At 34.5% G+C, this 23,817-nt stretch overlaps 4 protein-coding genes across 10 annotated transcripts; 1 reads left to right on the top strand and 3 right to left on the bottom strand.

Moving 5' to 3' along the window:
* Positions 1-58: 58 nt before the first annotated feature.
* LOC141815618 (uncharacterized protein At1g32220, chloroplastic-like) lies at positions 59-2,698 on the bottom strand. The gene is made up of 5 exons (XM_074703569.1): positions 2,581-2,698; positions 1,408-1,487; positions 605-647; positions 421-488; positions 59-341 (listed from the first exon to the last, which is right to left on the bottom strand). Exons 1-5 carry the CDS (start codon positions 2,636-2,638, stop codon positions 168-170), a joined length of 423 nt encoding a protein of 140 aa, XP_074559670.1. The 5' UTR covers positions 2,639-2,698; the 3' UTR covers positions 59-167.
* Positions 2,699-5,412: 2,714 nt separating this feature from the next.
* On the bottom strand, positions 5,413-9,137 carry LOC141815521 (exosome complex component RRP41-like). The gene is made up of 6 exons (XM_074703467.1): positions 8,933-9,137; positions 8,170-8,239; positions 7,245-7,493; positions 6,974-7,052; positions 5,623-5,725; positions 5,413-5,538 (listed from the first exon to the last, which is right to left on the bottom strand). Exons 3-6 carry the CDS (start codon positions 7,393-7,395, stop codon positions 5,413-5,415), a joined length of 459 nt encoding a protein of 152 aa, XP_074559568.1. The 5' UTR covers positions 7,396-7,493; positions 8,170-8,239; positions 8,933-9,137.
* Positions 9,138-9,307: 170 nt separating this feature from the next.
* On the bottom strand, positions 9,308-14,763 carry LOC141815520 (uncharacterized). Of its 5 annotated transcripts, none has more exons than XM_074703463.1 (6): positions 14,619-14,763; positions 14,213-14,259; positions 12,531-12,709; positions 12,134-12,372; positions 11,470-11,618; positions 10,755-11,251 (listed from the first exon to the last, which is right to left on the bottom strand). In XM_074703463.1, exons 3-6 carry the CDS (start codon positions 12,707-12,709, stop codon positions 11,027-11,029), a joined length of 792 nt encoding a protein of 263 aa, XP_074559564.1. In that variant the 5' UTR covers positions 14,213-14,259; positions 14,619-14,763; the 3' UTR covers positions 10,755-11,026. The 5 variants fall into 5 exon arrangements, 4 of the variants coding, with proteins under 4 accessions (XP_074559567.1, XP_074559566.1, XP_074559564.1 ...); XM_074703464.1 differs by having other exon boundaries at positions 14,218-14,259; XM_074703466.1 differs by lacking the exons at positions 14,213-14,259; positions 14,619-14,763 and adding an exon at positions 14,120-14,135 and having other exon boundaries at positions 10,754-11,251.
* A 2,299-nt stretch (positions 14,764-17,062) lies between these two features.
* Positions 17,063-23,440, top strand: LOC141815252 (uncharacterized). Of its 3 annotated transcripts, none has more exons than XM_074703165.1 (5): positions 17,063-17,374; positions 17,465-17,529; positions 17,603-17,693; positions 21,907-22,016; positions 22,870-23,440. In XM_074703165.1, exons 4-5 carry the CDS (start codon positions 21,920-21,922, stop codon positions 23,100-23,102), a joined length of 330 nt encoding a protein of 109 aa, XP_074559266.1. In that variant the 5' UTR covers positions 17,063-17,374; positions 17,465-17,529; positions 17,603-17,693; positions 21,907-21,919; the 3' UTR covers positions 23,103-23,440. The 3 variants fall into 3 exon arrangements, with proteins under 3 accessions (XP_074559266.1, XP_074559265.1, XP_074559267.1); XM_074703164.1 differs by having other exon boundaries at positions 17,465-17,534; XM_074703166.1 differs by having other exon boundaries at positions 17,465-17,537.
* Positions 23,441-23,817: the final 377 nt, after the last annotated feature.

Raw genomic sequence — 23,817 nt, 5'->3', positions numbered from 1 at the left:
CGTCCAACTAACTTATCATAAACTTAACTACTTGAGCCTTCCTTTTTTTTTTGTCTACAGCTCAATTCAGCAAGTTGACAGATATAACTACGACAATGTTTTGCAGAATTGTTGAGTGAATCTGAAGGAAGGCCTCCATGAAACTCCCACGAGCAAAAACACACAGGTCACAGTTCCTTGCCCAGACGAATAATGCTGTATAGATCGACTACGCCAGGAGAAAATGTTGGATCCGTTACACCTTTCACAATGACCTTTGCGACTTTGAACACGCTAACTGGAGGTGTGAAGACAGGACCGATGAGTGGGATGCGTCGAAGTGGTTCCGCATACTGGAGAACCTGCAGAAAACATGACGATGTCATTTCAGAGTTTCAAAAACCATCTTCTATCACAAATATATTGATCAATGGGATGTACCTTCTCAAAGGGTGCAAAGATTATGGATTCGGATTTACCGTATATGTAACCTGGTCTGAGAATTACTCCTGTAGAAAGAAATTTTTGAAGAATTTTATGGGTTTTATGAGTTTTGAGTGATTGTAGACATTCGGAGTATGGTATAAATTCAAATTTATTGCATATGTAAAACAGGAAGACTGACCTCCATTTGGGAACCTGGATGATATTGCTGCTTCAGTCATTCTCTGCAACATAAAGAATGCTCTTCCATAAGAAGTTCCAACTCCAACATAGTAGAGACCAAGATCAACGCTATGTTTTCATTAGCCATGAAACCACTAGTTTTGTGCTTTTGAAATATTTGTCTTAGGATAGTTTGCAATTATATATGGAACCATGGGGGAAGTCTCACGTTGGAAGTTTAGTAATCAAAGGAAAGTCTATATCATTCATGTCACATTAGTTGTATTCAATTAATTGGGCTTTTTAGATGTAATTAATGGGGTTACATGGTTAAGACTGATTTAAATTATCTTGACAAGTGCACTTAGGCACTTGGGTTAATTCCAAAATAAAAAAACATTTCTATTTTTATCCCAATTTTTCAGATTTATTGAAATTATATCTATGCTTTTGTAAGAGTTATGCACATTTAAAAAATTGTACCTCTTGCACATGATGACTGCTCTAAGTGACTTTCTAGCATAAAAGAATGGCTTCAATTGGGATTATGATCATTCAAAAATTTCAGCATTTTGATATAATTTGAGCAGCTTAGTTGTATCCTGAGGCAATTTTACCTTAAGAAAGTAATAACACGCCCCTACGTATTTATCACTTTGAATTCTTCTCCTTCTCTTTTTTTTTCAATGTTTTACAACACAAGTAGATCTCTATGTTTTCACTAGCCATGATACCGTTAGTATTGTACTTTTGAAATATTTATTAGTCTGACAAGACAAGGCAGATTACAATGATGAGATGAGAGCAATTCAAAAGACAAACCTGCCCATCATAATATCCTTGAAGAAAGTAATCTATGATACCAAAAGAAGCTGCGGATACATATCCAAATCTTTGTACACCTGTCAAAACAAAGAAGCAGTGAATTAACTAAAAGTCTGGCTTTCAGATCAAACATTTCTCAAGAACAAAATTTAGCATCATAAATAGAGAAATTGAATCAATTAAGAAAGCGAGCAAAGTCAACCAAAGTCTGGCTATGATCATAGAGTTTCTTGAGAGAAAATTATACGTTGTCAAAATTGTGTCATTCAATTAGGCTAGAAAGCTAAGAATAGAGAAACTAAACAATTGTGTTATACCGATCCCATTTCTAATTGCAAATCAGAATTCTTACAGGCTCATAAAAGTGCTCAAAGAGTTCAATCATCTGATGTTGTGGTTTATCAGAGAACATATTGCTCTAATGTTGTGAGCAATCAAGTCAAAAGTATTGTAGAAGAAAACAAGCAAATTTATCAAAATAAATTAAACTGGCCTGGGATTGCAAAGATAAAAATCTAACAAAGACATCAGTCAGCATATATTAGCAAAGAAAAATAACCAAGTTATTCTATAAGTTTATCCAACATTAAAACTTTAAGGAAGTTATGTTCTCAATGACATGAATTGTTATTTGAGCAAATGTAGCACCTAAAACCTGCCTCAACAGTCTCTGTTATCTCCTAGAAAGATTCAGAATAAATTATTTCCCACATGTGAAGCGGGTTTCAAAATGTACTAATATAGACTAATATCGAACATAAGATAACCTGACCAACAACAAAAAACAAACAGTAAGCACATCAGGCTCCAGCTCTTTATGTCACAGCTATACTATGCAACACAATTCAATAACCAACCTAAACATCAAAGGTGAGAGAAAGGGTTGTTTAAAGGAAAAAATGCAAGGAATAGGAAACAAATGCAAACATTCAATCCACAACTTCCACCAACATTTGGTAATAGACACAGTCATTCAAAAGGACTTTCGCATTTTTAGCATTTAATCAGGGTTCAAATGCAAATAACCAGTAAACATTATAGTTCACAAATGTTACTAATTTTTCTAGTTTTCTAAGCTTTTCTTCTTAGAACCCCCATTTATGAAAAACAAAATTGTTATATGAGTGTTCTGAAATCTTAAAAAATACAACACAGAAAAGAGATGTAAACCTTGCTCAGAAGCAACTTGTACAGCGTTAACATTTGCAGTCCCATTAAGTGTGCGCATATGGGAAGGGGTTCCAAAGCCTCCGACACAAGATACCTGTGACAGATACAATTATTCCCATAGGAATATCTTTATTTACCACAATATAATTATTAAAAGAAGCTACCATCAGCTGTCCACTTCAATTGAAGAAACTTTGCTCATCTATCACTTAGCACCACTGATATAATCCCATTTAAACAAGAGGATTCAATCATTATGTTTGTTATTCTCAGTTATTAGCTTAAAGTGTCGAAGTTCAAATTAATAGTAGTTTGCACCTAAGTTTCTAAGATTTTTTCATTAGCCCACAACTTACCATGTGAGACAAAACTAAAATGTCACAGTATACCGACTTAAAGTTTAACAACTCTGTTGAGACCCAAAGTTCAACTCATACCCAAAGTCATTCATAATCGGTAACATTTGAAGAATAATGACGATTCTTCCATCACACAAGCAACTATTTCCAAACGCCTTGTCATACCTAAGATTAGATCTAATATAATTCCAACTATAAGGCCCAAAATACTTAAGCCCAAACTAATAGTAGTTTACTCATCTAATCCAATAGGCCTTCCTTATTAGCTCACAATCTCCCATCTAGGATTAAAATTGGGCTGTCACAATACAAAAGTAAAAAAAAAAAAAAGGGAAAAAACTTAGAAGGGACATGATGGAACTAAATATCTATAATCAGTAATGCAATTTCTCATTTGTTGAAACTTTTATATGCTAAGGACAGATAAAAGAAATTTTCACAATGTGTATATATTTTCCAATTCACTGTAACCAATTATCTGACTTCAAATTTCTAACTTCTTCTTTACATCTCCTTATATTCTTCCTGATTTCTTATTCCAAATGTGATGTTTAAAACTTTAAATAAAATCTCACATCTTGGCATCACCAAAAGCGCTACTACCTCCCTAAGGGTTTGGTATGTGAACCTACTTCACTTAGAGGACTTGGTATTCTTAGTTCGAAGGAATGTAATTGGGCACTTCTGGCCAAGTGGGGGTGGATTTTACCTATCCAGCTTGTTTTCACTGTGACCAAGTTATTGCTTTCACTGCATTTTCATTGCATTTTGATAAATTTTCAGGTTGTTCATTGTGGCCTAGTTATCCTTTCATATTGAGACACCCATAAAAGGATTTTACTAATGTATTGTAAATCTTCTAGTAGTTTATTGCTTTACATATCAACTATAGAAAAATCATCAAAATTAATTGACTTGTAGACCAATAGAATTACAAATTGGTTGACCGCCTAGGCCCCACCAATGCACTAAGCAGTCAGTCAATAGCCTACAGCCTGAACTGCCTTTAATATCCTGTTGGGTGCAGCTAAAAGCTATTCCAATTTCTACATTTATGACTTGCATGTGATCGTAAAGCTTAGCAGCTATATAGTCAATTTATAGAAACATTGTGAGTATCGGGCTTTTGTATGATAGCATTGGAGATTATATCATCAAATTAATTTCTAAGGTCCTAGTCAACCATTTGCAGAAGGTAATAAACCAGTTCGTTAGTAAACTTCAACTAGCTTTCATGTGAGATCAGAGTGCTAAGAAGTGTTCACCATGCACTTTGTTCTAACATAGTATCAAAACAAAAAGAAGGAATCTTGTCATTATAAAAGTTGATTTTGAGAATGACATTTGATAAATCCCATAAGGCTACTACGTCTTCTACTTCTTGTTGAACTGTATGGTTTCATCTAGGTGGATCATGTGGGTGAAGACTATTATTCTTTTGATCACACTACAGTCCTCGTAATAAACAACCTAGTTCATGGTTCAAAAAGTGATAGGGACTACACCGAAGTAATCCTTTATCTCCTAACAAAGTCAAAACTATGTCTTGTGCTTTTGCTTAATTATAACCTTAGTAGGCATCTGGCTTCAGTGTAAAAGGTATGGCAACAGTTGACAGACATGTTTTCTGCCGATGGAATGATGAAACTATTAAACAACAATTCAGATTGTGTTAATTTGTCAAAGCAGACTAGCTAGTGTTAGCAATCTGTAAAACTGTTTTATCTTCAGTGGTTTATCCTTTGAGACCACAATCTTGCACGAATCGGTAAGACTCTCCTTCAGTGTTTGTCAAGCATGGTGTTGGATAATCTAGTATCAACCAAAACAAAGTTCTTTTGATGCTTACCCATTGCAAAGTCCACCTTTCTCCTCTTGGATCTCTCTTCATTGGATTTGGATTGCTCCATTATTGAAGAGGAGAAGGCTCATACAAAAGAATGTTACAAGTTCTCCAGTCTAATGATCTTAATTCCTGGAGTTCATCCTTTTTTACACTCATACTCGTGTATCTCGATTCATGATGCATGACTTTTCTTGTTTGTTGTGTCAATTTGACAATGTAAAGTCAGCTAGATTTAGCAAGAGGTCTCTTGGGTATTTCTTTATTTGGCTTAGCGCATTTAAATTGGGTAGGAGGTGTGGGAGAGTTCTGAGGGTAGGAGGTGTGGGAGAGTTCTGAATTCTAGATCTACAATGTATTATGTATCTCAACTTTAACATATCCCAACATACTTGACAATTCTGCTTTTTTTACATGAAATAAATAAGTGGAAGACCCTATTCAAAGTGAACTATTATAATTTCATCCATGCAGAAGCCTTAAAAACTATGCAGGAGCCTTAAAAACTCTTCAATAACAAAGCATATGAAAATTAATATTGAAGACATAAAAGGCCAAGGGGGGTAAGAAAACAAGAATGTTATTAATGAGAAAACATCCACATAAACAACACAACATATGGAGGAGATACTAACCACCACCAGATTCCAGAACCAATGCAAAAACATCGACTGTAGTCTTTGGGAACGTTTCAAGAATGATAGCCCCTTCCAGGGCTTTATGAAGCATTGAAGAGTACTCCTTGTTATCTGTTCCCTGGAAGATGATAGATATAAGATGATACAGGACAGTTCATTATATCTCTTCGAGCAGAATATATGGAACATGAAGGTAAAATACCTGTCCACGAATTGAAGTTGAAAAAGTTGCGTAAAGGACACTGCAGTTTAATCTTCCAGTATTGCTGTACAGCATAGCTTTCTTGCTCTCCCTTGGACCAAACCTAAACAAAATAATCATCAATAGCATGTGCAGATGTTAATCGAAAAGAACTTGCAGTATTTAGTAATAATGCATAGCAAACCAATTTTCAATTGGTCATCCTCATGTCTCATCATACATACATAAGTGGTCAATAGTAATAGAGAAAGTTGGAAGAAAAGGCTGCATTCCTTGCAAACAAACAGATATTGTAGTAACAAGTACCACAAAATCCTTGGTCTTAGGGAATTTATTCTGTTAACCATATCTTAACATAATTTACTAATTTCACTTATTTTCTACTCTTTAAACTGTACAGGAACAGAATCTACTGGTGGAATACTACAAGTACTGATACAAAAAGCCAAACAATTGTTGCATCGTTACTCTTTCACAAGCTCGAAAGTAAATCAACAATCATAATCTGTAAAGATTACACCTTTTCTCTACTCAAAATTCAACACTGAAGTGGAAACAAGAATGACGACGGGGACCTACTACTATAATAAGGTGCTAGCCAGTTATGATGTTGCCTATAGTCCTCAAAAAAAGAATATAAGTTACCCGAGTTCCTTATTTCGCTATGTTGGGAGTAAGTTTCCTCATTCCATAAGTGTATCCTAATTGTCACTACCCACTAGATAATGAAACCCACTAGCTAATAAAACCTCTAGGAATTAAGTATAAAGTGCTTGCTCCATCTGTCCCCCTTATTCCATGCGTATCAAATAGCTAGCAGAGAGAATGACTCTCTATTTTATTTGGATGGAAATAAGAGAGAAAAGAAAATAAATGAAATGAAATGACCAATTTTTCTTGTTTACTTAGAGAAGGGATTATTTTTAGCTCTACGCAGAATATTGAAACCTAGATATGGAGGATTAAATCTAGGCATCTAACGACTTAAGATAACAAATTGATGGTAGCGGAAAGAATTTAATGGCCATCATTCTCTATATTTTATTTCTGCCCAAAGAAAATATGTACAGAAATGAAATTTACACATCTCCTACATACAAATAGGTAAATGAGAATATTCAGTGGCTTCAATTCCATCTAAGTAAACAAAATAAATGAAATGGAGTGGAAATTGATGATACAATTCACTTTCCTTTTCTCTTCACTAAAACTATTCCATTCCCCAACTATTTCTTCCCCTTTAATTAAACATGGCATTAGGTTTCCACCATTTTGCATTGGCAATCTAAAGATCAAGCAGAACTCACAAAAAATGGTTTACTCTAGCACTAAAATAATGGAATTTACTTACACAGAGACAATGACCTTGGTCGCTCCAAACTCTGCGTAGGCAGATCCTGAGGCAGCATTAACAGCGCCAGTTCTGAGAACTGCAATACAGAAACAAGGTCAGTCCAGCACTAACCTCTACGTCCAAGCAACAAGTTTGTCCACGTAGTTGCAATACTAGAACAAAAGACTGATTCTACACCATAGTCAAAACACCAAACACATAACGAGTGAAACATAGAGCATGCTAGTGTTGATCGAGAAGTGGAGAAGTTAAAAGAAGGCACACGAACACGCTGGCCTGCACTGCTGAAAGGTTCGGCCATCGGAACGAGTCCAATCGGCTTCCTGGAACCGCCTCCGCTGCTGCCGCCGCCTTTTGCTGTCCGAGCTCTGAGACGGAGAATAAGTCGAAGTCGTCATTACTGTCGGCCTGCGATGCATCGCCCGTGCCCGTTCTTCTACGTGCTCTCTCCGACGTCAACTTCTGGATATTTGCCTCACTTTAGACTGAAGATGTGTGTTCAAAACGACGGTGCGGCCTGCAAGCGAAACTGAAGGGTTCAGTTCCATCTGATTCAAGTGGAAGGGGAAAACAGGGGCGGAGCTAGGATATTGATTGAGTGTGGGCAACAATATAATATATTTAATAAAGTCAAATAAAATTTAAATTTTATAATCATAAAATTATGCATGCTCTAAAATTAAACATAAACATTAACTAAATAACATATATATTGAGTGTGCCCCACAAAAAACTCATATGAGAAATAACTATGTTTCATTATCTAATAGAATAGAACACATCAACATGATGTACAAAAATTGACATAAAAATTAAACTCCAAATGATAAAATAAAAGCTAACCTGCTAAGTTTGTCCAACCGAATAAACCTCCCTAATATCAAAAAAAAACTTTCTATTCCACCATCATCATAAAAAAATGCTTAGGTATGAAACCCAACTGCAATTGAATCAAATTGCATTATAAGAATAAATTGGAATCCTTAATCCAGGATCTGTCGGTAATTGTGAAAAATCAAATTCAACTGTGACATCTCCAATATTTTGTTCTTCTAATTCTAGAGCTTTCCTTTTGAAAAATCTATGCATTGTTGACATAATGTTTTCCTAAGATCAATAAATAAATAAATAAACATCAATTCATACTTAAATAAATAATAAATTAATAATTAGAAAAAGGGGTAAGAGTCTACCTCAATTGGCCAGCTTGCTTCCCAAGATATGGCTGCTCAATCAACGGTATTGGTTGCTCCAAGATTCAAACTAGCAAACATAAACCCATAATTAGAAGAAGAAAAAAATAGTTAGAAAAATTAAACATTGAAGCAAACGAAAAATTGGCCAGTTTAGTAAACGAAAAAGAACAGTTACAGTGCATATCCATGCAGCTGCTGAGATGCATGCAATTAAATGGAAGCAACTTGCAAATCTCAAGTCAGATGCAATCAAAATTAATCAGTCTCATAAAAAAGTCAGCAGCAAAGCATATATTAGGGGGGATATCAGATGCAATTGGTAAGCAATGAACTAAACTGTTAATAATGTAATTAATTGATGTCTAAGAGAAGAAAACTTGAAGAAGGAAAAAAAATCTGCTCGAACAGTTCAAAAAGGTAAAGAAGAAGAGCATCATGTGGTAAGAACAGAGGTAAAGATGACTCTGTGTTATAGAACGAAAAGGCATCTCCTCCACTCAAGATGAAGATACAAAGAACAATGATCAACAAACAGATTTTTATCCTTCCAAACATAGTTAACAAAAAATACTTTCTACAATCAACCTGCATATCTTGGTAATGTAGGTAGAAGAAAATTGCAACTAGTAGTAGAATCCAGTGTTTCAGACAGTGTTGCCCATCGAAATCGCAAGTTACTCGCGCAACGGTGGCAGAAAAAAGTAGAAATAGGGGCGGAACTTACATGCCCAGCTAATTAGTAGAAATAGGGAGAACGCACCAGGTTTTTCTTCAACAGCAGTGCCGACGCGGCGACGCCCTCACGTGGGCGTTGCTGGCTTGCTGCGGTAGCTTCTCCTTCTGCTCCTCGGGAGCGGAGTCGTCTTTTAGGAGGGCGGAGCAGAGGCGGCGAGGCTTGCGGGGGGAGGACTTCGGCAGTTCGGCTGCAGCAGCGGGAAGAGGGAAGCGCCGATTTTCGTTCGATGAGAAGGGGCGAAACAGCAATAGGGCAAAAAAAAAAAAAAAAAAAACTTAAAAATATATAATATATTTTTTTGTTCGGGCCCAGTGTGGGCCCACGTAAGCTCCGCCCGGAAAAGGAAACTACCTTTTGGATGCCGATGAAGAGAAGACTCGTCGCCGGCGTCGAAATGTCGTCGCGTTGCTCGAGTTTGCTCGAGAAAGAGAAAGAAGCCGCGGCGCTCGGAGCTATTCCGGTCTATTCGAGTCTTGGTAAAAAAAATACATTAATTCGAGTTCGAGTTCTTCCGATTAGGTTAACGATTTGAATCTTATTTTGAATTCTAAAATATTATTGAATCGAATTCGAATTTAATAATTCTGATTTATAAATTTAAAAAATATATATTTAAAAACTCACAAACATATTTATATTCAACATATTTATTAAAAAGACTCATTTATTATATTATATATATTAATATATATATATATATATATATATATATATATATATATTATATAAATTATAAATATTGTATATTAATGAGTTGAATTCGAACTAAATTTATTTAATTTTTATATAAATCATTTTCGAACCAAACTGAAGCCGATCATGAATTATTTAATTTTATTATAAGTTAAACTCAAATTTAAAAATTAAAATTTAAATCGAATTCAAATCAAACTCGAGCTTAGGGAAAACGAATCGAGCTTGAACTCAAACCTCTTACTGTTTAACTCGATTAGGTTTGATTACACTTCTAGCTCGGCAAAAGCGCTCCTCATCGGGATGTCGTTGGGCTCAAGAGATGGCAATGGATCGGGCTATTGAGTGGGGTTGCAACCCATGTCAAGCTCGATGTATTCAGATTTAGATGATAGAATAGTACAATATATATTATTTTAATATTTTAAAAATCTTATCACGTGATTTATATTAATTAGAATATTATTATTATAAATTTTTTTATTTTTAATACATGTTAAATTTTGCTAAATAGTAACATCTAGCTTTTATATTTATATACTTTTGTATTTATTACTTTATTTAAATTATATACATTTCAATAAAAAAGTAAAATCCACCATCCAACAATTTCACATAGTCCATCTCATAATCATTTGAATTATATACGTGAATTTATATTTAATTGTTTATATGCATGATCATCATGTTTATTTATTATCTCTGTGATTACAATTGTATTTGAACTGATGTTTAGTGATCATGTGTGACAAAAGATAAAAATCTAGAAATGTGAGTTAATAAATCTCACTCGAGGATGAAAAACTTAGGGAAGGTTTGCATTTTTTTCTTCAATTGCTTAGTTTATTTACTCATTTTTATGTTATAATTTAAAATTTTCAAATATTAAAAATAAAAAAAAATATACATATTAAAAAAAATTATATTCTCACACATGTATAGATTTGGTGACTCAATGTGAAAAACAATTATGATTATGGGTTTGATAGCTTGAAGGACTAGTATAAGATGAGATTGAAAGTAAAAAAAAAAAAAAAACAATGACACGTAGAAAAAATTAAGAGAACTTGATAGATCCGACAAATTGAAGGCTAGATATGAGATATACTCTAGCATTTAATTAGACTGATGATAATTGACGTTATTGTCTATGAACTCACCAATAGAAAAAACACACAATCTGGATCAACAATGACAACCATCATCAGAGTCTCGGAGTTAAAACAACCAATGCATTGCCTGATCGGCTTATCCTGTTTAATTCAAGGAAAAAAGGATGGAGCGACAGTTGCTAATTATTACATGGCATATAACAAATAAATTCCTAACGATTTTGAATAATTTATTCTACAAATTTAATTAATCATTCTTCATGTAGTAATAGTGCTGAATGAAGAATATCTAGTTCTGATAACAAGCACAAAACTATCTTACGGCTACACATTGAGATGAGTATGCTTCCTCCAATTCTTGCCTTGTCAGCAGTTTGGTGGAACCAGACAGAGAACCAGAGAGACTATCAAGTTCATCCAGATCAAACGGCTTGATCGAGAAGTGGCCTCCAAGAGACTTGATGGCGCCTTCAATAAAAGTAGTTCTTGATGGTACATAATCTTTCATTCGGCATAAGAACTCTAAATGAGATCTTGCCTGAAAAGAAATTGACAAAGTATTAGGATATTTACACATTGAGATATATATAGTACATTCTTTTTTCTAGATCAACACACATATGGGAAGAACAATTTTTGTCAAGAAATTCAATTTTAGTTTCCAAATGACAACTTCACTAACTACATAAAATTAACTCGGAGGCAATTACAAAACTATCACATTTCCCAAATATATTAACTTCCAAAGAGTTGTACCGATCTGTATTTGGGAGCTCGGCTGGGTAGTTTGAGATATTCCATGTTCCTGGCATCATAATCCCAAAGAAATGATGTATGATGGATCCATCGATCTTTAATTATGGACTGAGCATTTCCACCAAATTTATGACTATTAAATGCATAATCTGGAAATGTAACAAAGTTCATTCAGAATACCTTCAGCCCAAATATTTAATATAGAAATAAAAAAGAGTTCATGTATAACTTCAAGAAGAGAATTACTAAGATTATATATATATATATATATATATATATATATATCTTAGACAAATGGCTGGGATGATTATTAACAATGGTTAAAAGGCATTTGCACAGTATGGCCATCAGACTTGGTGTGATGCAGACTAGAAAAGGTAAAATGTCCATATCATAAGATGGAAGATTGCACAACGATCATCATTAGTGAATTCTAGGACTCCATCTAGTTCTATATTCAGCCATGGATATAAGATCTGAGTAATTGTAGGTCTCAAGGATATCTGATATAAACAGAAAAGATGTGAAATGGGAACAAATTTTATGGGTCGGTCATGCCGTGTAGAAGGGTATAACCCCAGCCGAATAATTGAAGCATTCAACAAAACATAAAGACAAATAACAAACAACCATCACAATATTAGTTGAAATTCTTTCTTCATACCATTTTCACGAAGATGGAAATCACCAAACTCACAAAGCACCTGACCATACAACTGCCCAGTCCAGGACATAATCGGGTGAGGATAAGGTTGCAGCCCTGGAATAGCATTCTTGTTGCAAATCAAAGAGACAAAAAGTGTGCCATCGTCTATGATAACCGTGCCTCCTCCAGAAAATCTTCTAATCACAGGAATCTGATCACGGAGCACAGGCTTCAGTTCAACAAGTTCTGAAGGCCGCCTATGTTATAGTTTTATGCTGATTGTCAGTCTTATTAATAACTGATGAACAATCCTTGAATGCCCAAATCATGCAAGGAGAAAGATATAAACAATTATAGCCATGTCAAAGGGAGATTTGCTAGCGAAATAAGAAACATAGCAATTGTAAATACATACCCAGATATACCCATGACTATGGTGGGAAGACTTGCCCCATGATTAATGATGCACCAATTCTCTGCTGAGGTTCTGAGCAGCCTTTCCTCCAAATATAGTTGCTCTAATATTGGCACAGCTGTCATTCTAAGAAGATTCATGCAGGGAAGTCCAGCTTTTATTGCTTGAGGTAAAGCCATCTATCATGTAAAACAGAAAAGTAATTTTATTTTCTAAGCTATAAAAACAGTTGAATTAAATCTTTGGAGTTACATAGTTTTTCTAAATTGCTTCTGCTGAAAAAATAGAAAAATTTCTGGTGATCAAAATAATACTGAAATATAGACAAGATTGATGCACAACAATTTGGTTGGAAAAATATTACAGAACAAGGAATATAACACTGTCATATGTTTCTTAATTATCAAAGATGGTATCACCATAATCTTAATTACTGATGTAGATATTAACCTTTTATATCACAATCGCCACTTCCTGAAAATTTTGAATCTCAAATTAGAGTGTATCAAGGCATCATCAGCAATCAAGTTCGAGGTTATATATAGCCAAAGAAAACACATGGAACCCCTAAAGTTAAACTGTTGAAAGGGATGCTACTCAATAAATGGCACAAGAGCACACCGGCAAATAGTGAGGCTTGTCTCTAGAACAAAAGAGTTCAAATTTAGAATGGAAAGTCAAGCATGAACAGCTTCTATGACCTAAAAGGTCAACTAGTTTTCATTTACCTTTCTGTCCTTCATTAGTGATAGATTCTTACACAAACCAAACATTATTCCCCAAGTGGAGAGCATTCATTCAATGACATTTCAGTTACTTCATCTATTGAAGCTAAACCTAGTTGTTTAGATAGTCAAATTCTAGCTTATATATAGCCAAAAAAAGAGCATGGAATACCTAGAGTTAAACTGTTGAAAGGGATGCTTACTCAATAAATGGCACAAGAATGCACCGACCATAGTGAGGCTTGTCTCTAGAGCAAAAGAGTTCAAATTTAGAATGGAAAATCAAGCACCGATCTAATTTTGCCTGATTTCTCAGACATCATACAAAACAAAGATTAAATGATAAAACACCAAGAAATCAGTGGAAATTGATCAATAAGGGAAGGAATTGGATGAAATATGAAGAATTAGTTGATTTAGTGCAAACATCAGCCCAATCTAAAACAAGGAAAGCAAAAATAAACCTCCAAGCACAATAATGGTGAACGGGAGATCAAGGATCACCATCTTATCAATGGCGGAAGAGGAGAGGAGGTCGAAGATGACCTGATCTTGGCAGATCTTGCGTGAGACACTGACAGAAGGCAGAGAATGCAATCTTGAACTCTTTAATGGGTAAATTGCATGAAGAGAATAGGGGTTTACAGATTAGGTTTTACTAAGTTAATAATTAACTAAGTTAAATACATCAAATAATTAATTAATGTTTGATTAAATATTTTAAACAGAATTGATTAGTCATAAATCAAGTAGTGAATCTGAATTTATGATTCAGCACACATATGTAGTTAGTTTGGTGTTATTTGTAGCTCGAAAAAAGGCACACCCATGTATTTAATTTATTATTTTAGGGTTCCACCTTACTTATTCATTTCACCTTGTGCTAATTAAAAAAATTAATCAACACTTTCGTCCATGCAAATTGCACAATTGTAAACCTGCACAAATTCATTTCACCTTACTTATTCATCTCTCCAATAGTCCCGTCCACGCAAATTGTAAACCTGCACAAATAACATTAAAAAATTAATCAACACTTTCGTCCGAACTTGCCACAGTGACTACTGTTCGCGGCAACCGCTAGTCGCGGCCAGCAGGCAGCCGACCCGACCAGCGGCCAGTAGCCGGCAGGGCCACCAGCCGACCACCAGCCGGCACCCACGCGGCCAGCAGCCCACGCGGCGCAGCCGCCGGCCGCTGGCCACTGGCACCGTGGCCGCCGGATGCATTGCCAGCGAGCGCCGGCGGCGTGGCCAGCGGCCGCGACCCGCCGGCTGCGTGACCAGCGAACGCCGGCGGCCTGGTCGGCGGGGTGGCCACGGGAAGGAGAGGAAAGGGGGAACAAGGAAAGGGGGAAACATACCAAGCACCAGACGCGACGAAAATCCTGATGTTTGGAGAGATCCGGCAAGATCGGCGACGGCGGCGACAGGAGACGGCGGAGGCTTGCTGCGGGAAGAGAAAGGTGAAAACGCGAGAAGGGAAAAGAAAAGGGGGAAGATGGTAGATCTAGGGTTATTTGGCGAGGAAAGTGTACATTTCGCATGTTTATTGTTTTTTGTAAGGTTTACATTACTATTTTTCAATTGCTTAGTTTATTTACTCATTTTTTATTTTATAATTTAAAATTTCAAATATTAAAAAATATATATATACATATTATTTTCGAAATATATTCTCAAACATGTACAGATTGGATGTCTCAATGTGAATGACGATTATGATTGTGGGTTTGATAGCGTGAAGGACTAATATAAGATGAGATTGAAAAGTAAAAAAAAAAAAAAATCAATGACATGTAGAAAAAATTAAGAGAACTTAATGGATCCGATAAATTGAATGCTAGATATGAGACATACTCTAGCATTTTAATTAGACCCATGATAATTGACTTTGTTGTCTATGAGGTCACCAATATATAAAAAATACATCTGGATCACTACTATTAGAATTGAATATTCGATTAAAATTTAACTGAATTAATTAAAATTGAATCAAATTAATTTTTTTAAATTAATCAAAAATCTAATTAAATTAATTAAAATTAAATTAAATTAATTTTTTAAAACTGATCAAATTTTTAAATAAAAATTAAATAAACTGAACCGATAAAATATCGATTAATTTGATTTTCAATCGAATTAACATAAATAAATGAATTTTTTTAATATTATAAAATTTTATCAATTAATTAAAAATTTATAAATTTACTTATTTAAAAATTTAAAAATTATTTTTTATTTTAATTAATTGAATTTATTTGATTTAACCAAATAAAAATTTTTAAATTTAAAATCGGATCGAATTATTCAATTTTTTATAAAAAAATAAAAATTTTAAAATAATTAAATTTATTTTTAAATTCGATCGGTTCAATCAATTTATTTGATTAAATCAAATTTTTTCTCACCCCTAACTACTATATTGATATCCAAGTAATATCAAGCATCATGAGAATCTCGGAGTTAAAGACCAATGCATTGCCTGATCGGCTTATCCTGTTTAATTCAAGGAAAAAAAGGGGTAGCGACAGTTGCTAATTATTTATTACATGGCATATAACAAAAAAATTCCTGACGATTTTGAATAATTTATTCTACAAATTTAATAAATCATTCTTCATGTAGTAATAGTGCTGAATGAAGAATATCTGTTAGTTCTGATAACAAGCACAAAACTATCTTACGGCTACACATTGAGATGAGTATGCTTCCTCCAATTCTTGCCTTGTCAGCAGTTTGGTGGAACCAGACAACGAACCAGAGAGGCTACCAAGTTCATCCAGATCAAACGGTTTGATCGAGAAGTGGCCTCCAAGAGACTTGATGGTGCCTTCAATAAAAGTAGTTCTTGATGGTACATAATCTTTCATTCGGCATAAGAACTCTAAATGAGATCTTGCCTGAAAAGAAATTGACAAAGTATTAGGATATTTACACATTGTCCTGGCTATATAGTACATTCTTTTTTCTAAAATCTACCTGGGCTATAATAGAAATTCTTATTATTTTTTTTAATTTGTTCACTTGCATCCTCTCTTTTATCTTATGCAATTGTGAACTGGCCCCTGGGCTGCAGCCCGGGTAGGAGTATGTGTGGCTTCGCCCTTGCTGAAAAGAAATTGACAAAGTATTATTATATTTACACATTGAGATATATAGTACATTCTTTTTTCTAGATCAACACACATCACTGGGAAGAACAATTTTTGTCAAGAAATTCAATTTTAGTTTCCAAATGAGAACTTCATGAACTACATAAAATTAACTCGGAGGCAATTACAAAACTATCACATTTCCCAAATATATTAACTTCCAAAGAGTTGTACCGAATTTATGACTATTAAATGCATAATCTGGAAATGTAATAAATTTCATTCAGAATACCTTCAGCCCAAATATTTTAATAATATAGACATAAAAAAGAGCCCATGTAAAACTTCAAGTAGAGAATTATTAATGTAAGATATCAAAAAATTTTAGAGATTAATTGTAAATAAACCTAATTGGTCAAAGGCTAGATAATTATTGGGTTGGACTTTATATGAATTTAACGATTAAATTCATTTAACCAACTCAATTAAATTAGCCTAATTAATAACCTAATTAAGAAGTCAATTATTAGCTAATTACATTAATCCTGTTAACCCAATTAACAGCCCAAATACAGCCCAATTGAAGTCAATTAAACAACCCAAATCGATAATGGGTTTTGGGTTATTGGACCCTAAACCCGACCCGTTAAGGACAGGGTACTGTATATTCCCAATCGCGACAAACCTCTCTGTTCCCTCGCCTCTGCTTCTTCTTCGATCGCGGCAGGCAACAGCTGCAGCGTCGATCGTCGTTGTTCGCGAGTCAGCTGGGAGCGCCGACGAGTGGTGAACGGGCTAAGCAGCGTCGGCAGCAATCGCAAGCCTTACTCTGTTTTCCCCGATCCGACGTCGCCGTGCTTCGTGCTCTCCGACGGGCAAATACAACTGTTCGGAGCTGGAGGCAAGGCTGAGGAGAACGCCGGCGACTGGGATTGAGGTGTTGGGAATCGATTCTCGCCGGAAGGAGTTCGGATCGGCGCGTGATGGCAGCTTTGGCGACGGCGAACCGAAGAGGAGGTTGATCGGTAAGTTGAGATTTGGAACTTTTAAAGGTTTTTGGTGGAGATTTCTAGGGTTTTTCGCTGAGGGATTTCGAAATTCGTTTGAGTTTACAGATTGGTGCTGAACTATTGAATCGGATGAGCTTGCTTGGATTTCTGCCACAAGGGAAAGAAGAACAGTAATGTAGTTGAGCTAGACTTTTGGTTGGTGTTTGGTTCTTGAGTTTAGACTCATGGTTTCTGGATTTTCAGAGTGGATTTGGAATTGGGAGTTCCGGCAACAAGCTGAAAAGGAAGAAGTGATCTTAGATCTGAAAATTTAAGGGCACGGCTCAACCTTGAGGTGAGTTTCCCTGTTAATTTCAGTTGATTGTTCTTGATGAGCAATGAATTTGTGGATTGATGTTGGATTGGTGAATTTCTGTTGTGTGAGTTTGAACACGATTCGTGTTCTGTTTGTTGAGTTCTGATTACTCCTGATGGAGTTCCATTGAGTGTTAGAGTTAGGGATTAGTTGGTTGATTGGGTTTATTAAATTGATTAAGATAGTAATTAATGATTGGTTCTTGAATTGATCAGGTGAGGTTGTGAGATTAGGTTTACTTGGTTCCACAAAGAGGCTGATCTTGATCTAGTTGATACCAAGAATTGATCGGTTGATGAGTTTCTGTTAGAACTTATCCTTGAACTGATCTGATCGTTTAGGGTTGTTGTGATTGATACGGTGGTTAGTTTGATTAGAGTTTATATGGTTAAGGATTGTTTAGAGTGGTTGGTTTTTGCCGATTTGAGGTTGTTGTCCATTTAAATTCGGTTAAGGCTAAGTATGAAATGGGGTGTGACAAAACCATAAAGAAATCAAAATTTCATTATTAAACATAAAATCTTACATTACTCATGGCAAATAGATGGCAATACAAGTGATTATAATATATAAAAGGACTCTTTTTCTATTTAGACAAGAAATAAAAGATACCAAAAAAAATTCTAAAATCTAAAATCCTTGAAAATAATCTGTGTGGTATCCTTAGAGCTTCTATCTAGTAATAGTCAGATCTTAACCCATCTGAATCTAAAATAGTTCCCACTTGTGGCCATAGAGTTGAAAAAGGAAAGAAAAGACAATAAAGAAGACCAAGTAGGTTAAGCAATATGTAGTATGATGATAAGATAAGTATCAAATAATAAAATATACGTTAACCACAACATATAACTATTATCTGAGCAAAGTAAAATAATGCATCACTAACTGCAAAATCATGCCGTTGCAATACACCAAATACCAACAAATGAGCAAATTTGGACCTATCCAATGATTGAATCCCTGCCCCCTCCCATTCTGCAATACAGAGGCTCATGTGCACTCCAAAACTTGCACAACTACCAATGGTAGCCCAAGTGTGTGCTATGTCAAACATATCACATTTGGTTAATGTGCAAAGACCAATATAATTACTAAATGGTCTGCAATACAATCAACATCCGCTGTATATTCCACATCCATGAAAAAAATATCATTCAGCTATTTTGATATGGCACAGGTTTACCCTACCTCAATATAAGGTAATTGGCAATCTATAACAACTAATAGCAAAATAAAATAAAATAAAATAAATAAAACTGCATAATACATTCCAGACAATACATATATAATAACAACAGATAACAACATGCTTTAAATTAAGTTAGATTTAAAGCATAACAACATGCTTTAAATCCCACTTAATTAATTAAGCGACAACTTATAAGTCAACCAACCATGATGTTCATGATCAACAAAAACAACAAGCACACAAGTAAAAAAGATAATGTTGGGACTTCCCACAAGATTAGGTATGCCTATCCCACAAGAAAAAAACAGATTCAAGAACTAATTTAAACAACTATAGTGTTTGCGCCACAATTAAATCAAGGCAACAGCTTAGAAACTATCCCCGTGAGAAATTTTTCTCAAAATACAACCGTATTTCCCATGTTTCTAGCAGTCTATAGTGGATACGATGAATTTATTATTAAGAACCATATAGAAGTTAAACTTGGGGGAGAGAACAACATATTTGCTTAGAGGTTCTACTTGCCAAATTTGTGTTAAGTCCAATCTTGAGTTCAGCTATGTTCATAGGTTTTGCATGCCAAACATCTGAGACAAAACGACTGACTGAATTCTATGGTGTTAATGTCTTGGTCGAGTGGCTTCATATACAAATCACTCATTTTGACATTAACTGATGCCTATAATCTGAATACTGTTGACTAGGGTGAGGTACTCTCCTGCAACTGTAAGAAATGGTGTACTTTGAGTACTGATTGTAGGATCAGTGAGGGACAAGGAGAAAGGAGGATTGTCTACCCTTCTGCTATGTCACCCTTCCAATTGCTAAATTTTTTGTTTGAGCAAGTTTTCTTATACTTATGTTTTTTGCTTGATCTATGATCTTCCTTATACTAGTTGCAGCAAATACTTGTGTGTGCTTTTCTCCATTCAAATGTTAAGTTTCCATCTCCTTTGTATATAGTATGTTTTTTATTTGATTATTTAACTTGATCTAAATTATTTTGTATAATATTTCTATTTTGATTTTTGAATTATTTTCCTGCTTATCTGTGGAATGATTTCCAACCATAATGCCATGTGGATCTTATTCTATAACTAATGCAGGTAATTGATTATCCAATTTAGACAATTTTTTTTTGTCTTTTTAAAGATTTATTTCTCCATAATTCCATTGTTAATTATTTGATGGATGAAATTGAAGCTTCCAATTACAGCTGCCATGATAAAAAGTAGTTCATATTAAGTTTATGTTTGAACTATTTCTATTAGGAACTATCTGCTAAAATTTCTCATGTTTCACTAACAGTCAAATTTTTACGTAGTTCTCAACTCTTGGAAAATTCTTCTGTTTTAATGAACAAAAGCGTTTACAGATGTTTCGAGTATGTAAACTAAATTACTATAATGATTCTTAAATTCTTTACTTTTATTAACAGTGAAATTTAAGACAATTTTTGCTCCAAAAAGGTTATAGATTTTGATTTTTCAGTCAACTCACCGTTCTTGATCTTACCCCTGGCTTAATCTAGAGCTCTCCAATCTTTTCTTCAACCAATTAAGCATCTTCATTTGTTCTCTTTCTCTGATATTCTAATTTAAATCTTATTGATTTAAGAATTAAGAGGTTAAATTGATATAAGTTGAGAAGATTAGGACTAAATCAATACAATGAGAGACTTACTTTGAGGTTAGTTACACTCTTAGAGGTTGGGATTTAATTTAGATCGGTAAGAGTTTGTGTTTGGTCCTTTGGGCTCAAATTTGAGTTGAGTTTCTCTTTGTATTACTTTACTATCTCCACGTGCATTGTCATCTAGAAAAATCTATTTAATGAATACTAAAACTATAGAAATATTTATTATCAAGTTCTTATACATTCAAAAACACAAGTAAAATGATAAATTAGTATCAGAAGACATATATAACTTTAACTACATAAGCTAAATAGGATAATATGCACTAGTGAAATCCTAAAATCTCACAAAACCATGCAAAGTGTCTCTAAAGCAGTTCTCATAGCAAAATTTGACCATAACCTCAAGAAAGTCCTAAATACCTTCTTCTCAAGGTATTGGAGTGGCAAGAAAAGGGATGTAGGCAAAGGAAGATTGAGTAGGTTATGCAAATTGAGTGAAATTGACTAGTTATGCTATAATGGGAAAATAAAGAATGAAATACATGCATGCATCATGAATAAATATTGTACTGCTATGTATATCATCCAATTGCTTTCTGCTTCTATTGCAAACTAAAGGAACATGGTTGGACATTCGTAGGTATTTGCTCTCTTAACTTTCCTATACTGCAAAAGAGAGTGGCAACATGTGCTCCACCTCACTTATGTGATTATTAAAGGGATCCCAAGCTTATCCTTGCTGATGTGGCTGGTATACAATTGAGAAGAGAAAACAATATAACTAACATTGTCTAGATCATTTAATAGGCTAAAGGCACAAATTCTTCATCCTCTACCATGAATCATTATGTGCGAGTATCTTATCATTAGAGGCATCACCCATCAATAATTCAGTGTCATGTTATGTTATGTTATGCTATACCTTATGTCTACCATGTCTAACCTTAGGTAAGGAATCAAACTCTGTGATCCTGAATGCGTATCTTCTTGAAACTTTACCTTCAGTCTTCCTGATAATTTTATTTTCAAAGTTTTTATTGGTGATGACCAATCCAATCGATTGGTCTTGTCTGCTAAATAAAAGATGTTAGTAAGATACTCTGTTAGGCTTTCCTATCCTTTTTGATAATATAGGTAATTGATATTGTTGGATCTACCTTTCTTACTTTTATTTTACTAGATTGAGTGTGAATGCATGAAATAGTTATTTATTTTACGGCACAAGTAAAAAAATAGATTTTGGAGATAGACTTACTAATAGAAGAGGATACAATTCAGATGCTTAACTAACTTGAAGTGACGGACCTTCTAGTGTACATGATGCTGTATAAAATAAGTTTGTTTTTTCTTGTCTTGAAATTGCAGACTCTTAGAGACAATGTCAAGGGTGATAAAGAAATTCTTTATTGCATCCATGATCATGTGGATAGCTCCTGTAGCCATCTTATATGGTTTTAACAATCATGCATTTCCTGGTATGCTTTCCCCTTTCCCTGCAGTATATATCATCATTGACAATAACTGCTGAGCATCATTATTCTCAGGACGGCATTCTTGTTTTTCTGAATGATATTATTATCCACTTCTTTAAGTTTTATTTTTGTAAATTTGAAATCTGAATCACATCTATATTGTCTTGATTGTCATGCTTTATATCCTTTACTATGTTGTACTCGTTTCCTGCTGCTTACAGTGGTATCTTGCTTTTCACCGAATAATGTGATATTAGGTGACATTTTTTATCCACAGTATGTAAAATTATTCTATTTTAGGTTAACATATTCAAAACTCCAATGACACTCCTCACGAAACTATTCTCATGATTTATTTATTCTCCGAATCAGATATCATATAATTTCTCTGATTTTATGGAAAAGAATAAAAAGTTGAAAATGTTTGCTCTCCTATCCTAGTTTTATAGACATCAGCAAGGAGGCTAGCTACTTGTTAGGAGAGTGCAATAAAAATAAAAAGATAAATATGAGTGTGATGCATGATTGTGTGAAGAGAACATAATCAATTCTATTATAATTTTAGCACAAATAGATTTCTTGTAAGAAATTTAAGCGTAAGTTTTGCGGGCACAAATGTCAGATTGATTTCTATACATGAAACCTAATTTGAAATATTGTTCATGCATATATGGAGCATGTGTTTATTATATATATATATTTCTATGCTCAAGAATCATGCATGTTGTCAAGAGGGAAATCACTATTTTTACTCAGTTATGTTATAATGGAATTTTTATCATTTCAATCGGCGCCCAACCAGCTGCATTTAATTGTCTTGTTGAAGCTGAATGAGTGCATTTCATACAAATTACAGGTACAGGCCATCTTTCTTCTTCATCCCAAACACTTGTAAGTGGATTCCTCGCTGTTATATCGGTGAATCTGGTAATTGGAATCTACATCTTCATGGCCCTGAAGGAGCCTAGCAACAGGGAGCACCAGCCAGATCCTGCATTTTTGGCAGATGCAAAAGCTAGCATCAACCAAACACAAGCATCTACTGCGACAAGCAATGACAGTGCAGAAACAAGGGAGAAAGCGGAATGATCAGGCTTTGGGTTTTCTTCAGATGCTTTGCTAAATTACCACCGAATCAACGATGTGATTGGTTGTTCGTCTACACTTGATTTGACAACATTTGAATGCAAATATTGCATAATCCACTGCAAGGCAACAATATGTGAAGGTGAAAATGTTTCATGCGAGTGTAACTAGGAAAAACATCGGGTTTCTAATTGAGAAGATCTTTGTGGTAAAGATCTTGTGTTTTTGTGGGATTTTGGGCTTTTGAAATGACGACACTGTTCTTTTGGGCTCTTGAGATAAATCTGTTAATGTAAATTTTCATGGACTAGGGATATGTTATCTGAATTAGAGTTGCTGCATTTTCGAGGTCATTGGATTCTAGTTGGCAAACATTAAGGTTTGCATGCATATCGTGCACTGATATACATCAAAGCTGATTTTCTTTCCTATATATTTTGATTAGCCCATTAGCAATATACATCATTTTTACACCTAGGTATGTATTATTTTCAAAAGAAGATTTTTTTTTCTTGATTAAATGACATCTACTTTTATTCTCCAACCCAAATACTTATATTTGAAGGTGAATATTATGAGTTTTGGAGCAGTCAAATGCAAACATCTCTTTGGTTCTCTAAGATATCAGTGACGACGATGAGTACCAAGTCTCAACTAACAAATATCTCTTTGGTTCTCTGGAATATCAGTTATGATGATGAGTACAAAGCCCCAACTA

Source organism: Curcuma longa, chromosome 21 (assembly GCF_044706935.1).
Source record: "Curcuma longa cultivar G26 ecotype Majalengka, Jawa Barat chromosome 21, ITB_CL_G26_1.1, whole genome shotgun sequence".
In the NCBI taxonomy this organism is placed as follows: domain Eukaryota; kingdom Viridiplantae; phylum Streptophyta; class Magnoliopsida; order Zingiberales; family Zingiberaceae; genus Curcuma; species Curcuma longa.
The sequence above is the reverse complement of the archived record's forward strand: the minus strand, read 5'-3'. Positions and strand labels throughout refer to the sequence as shown.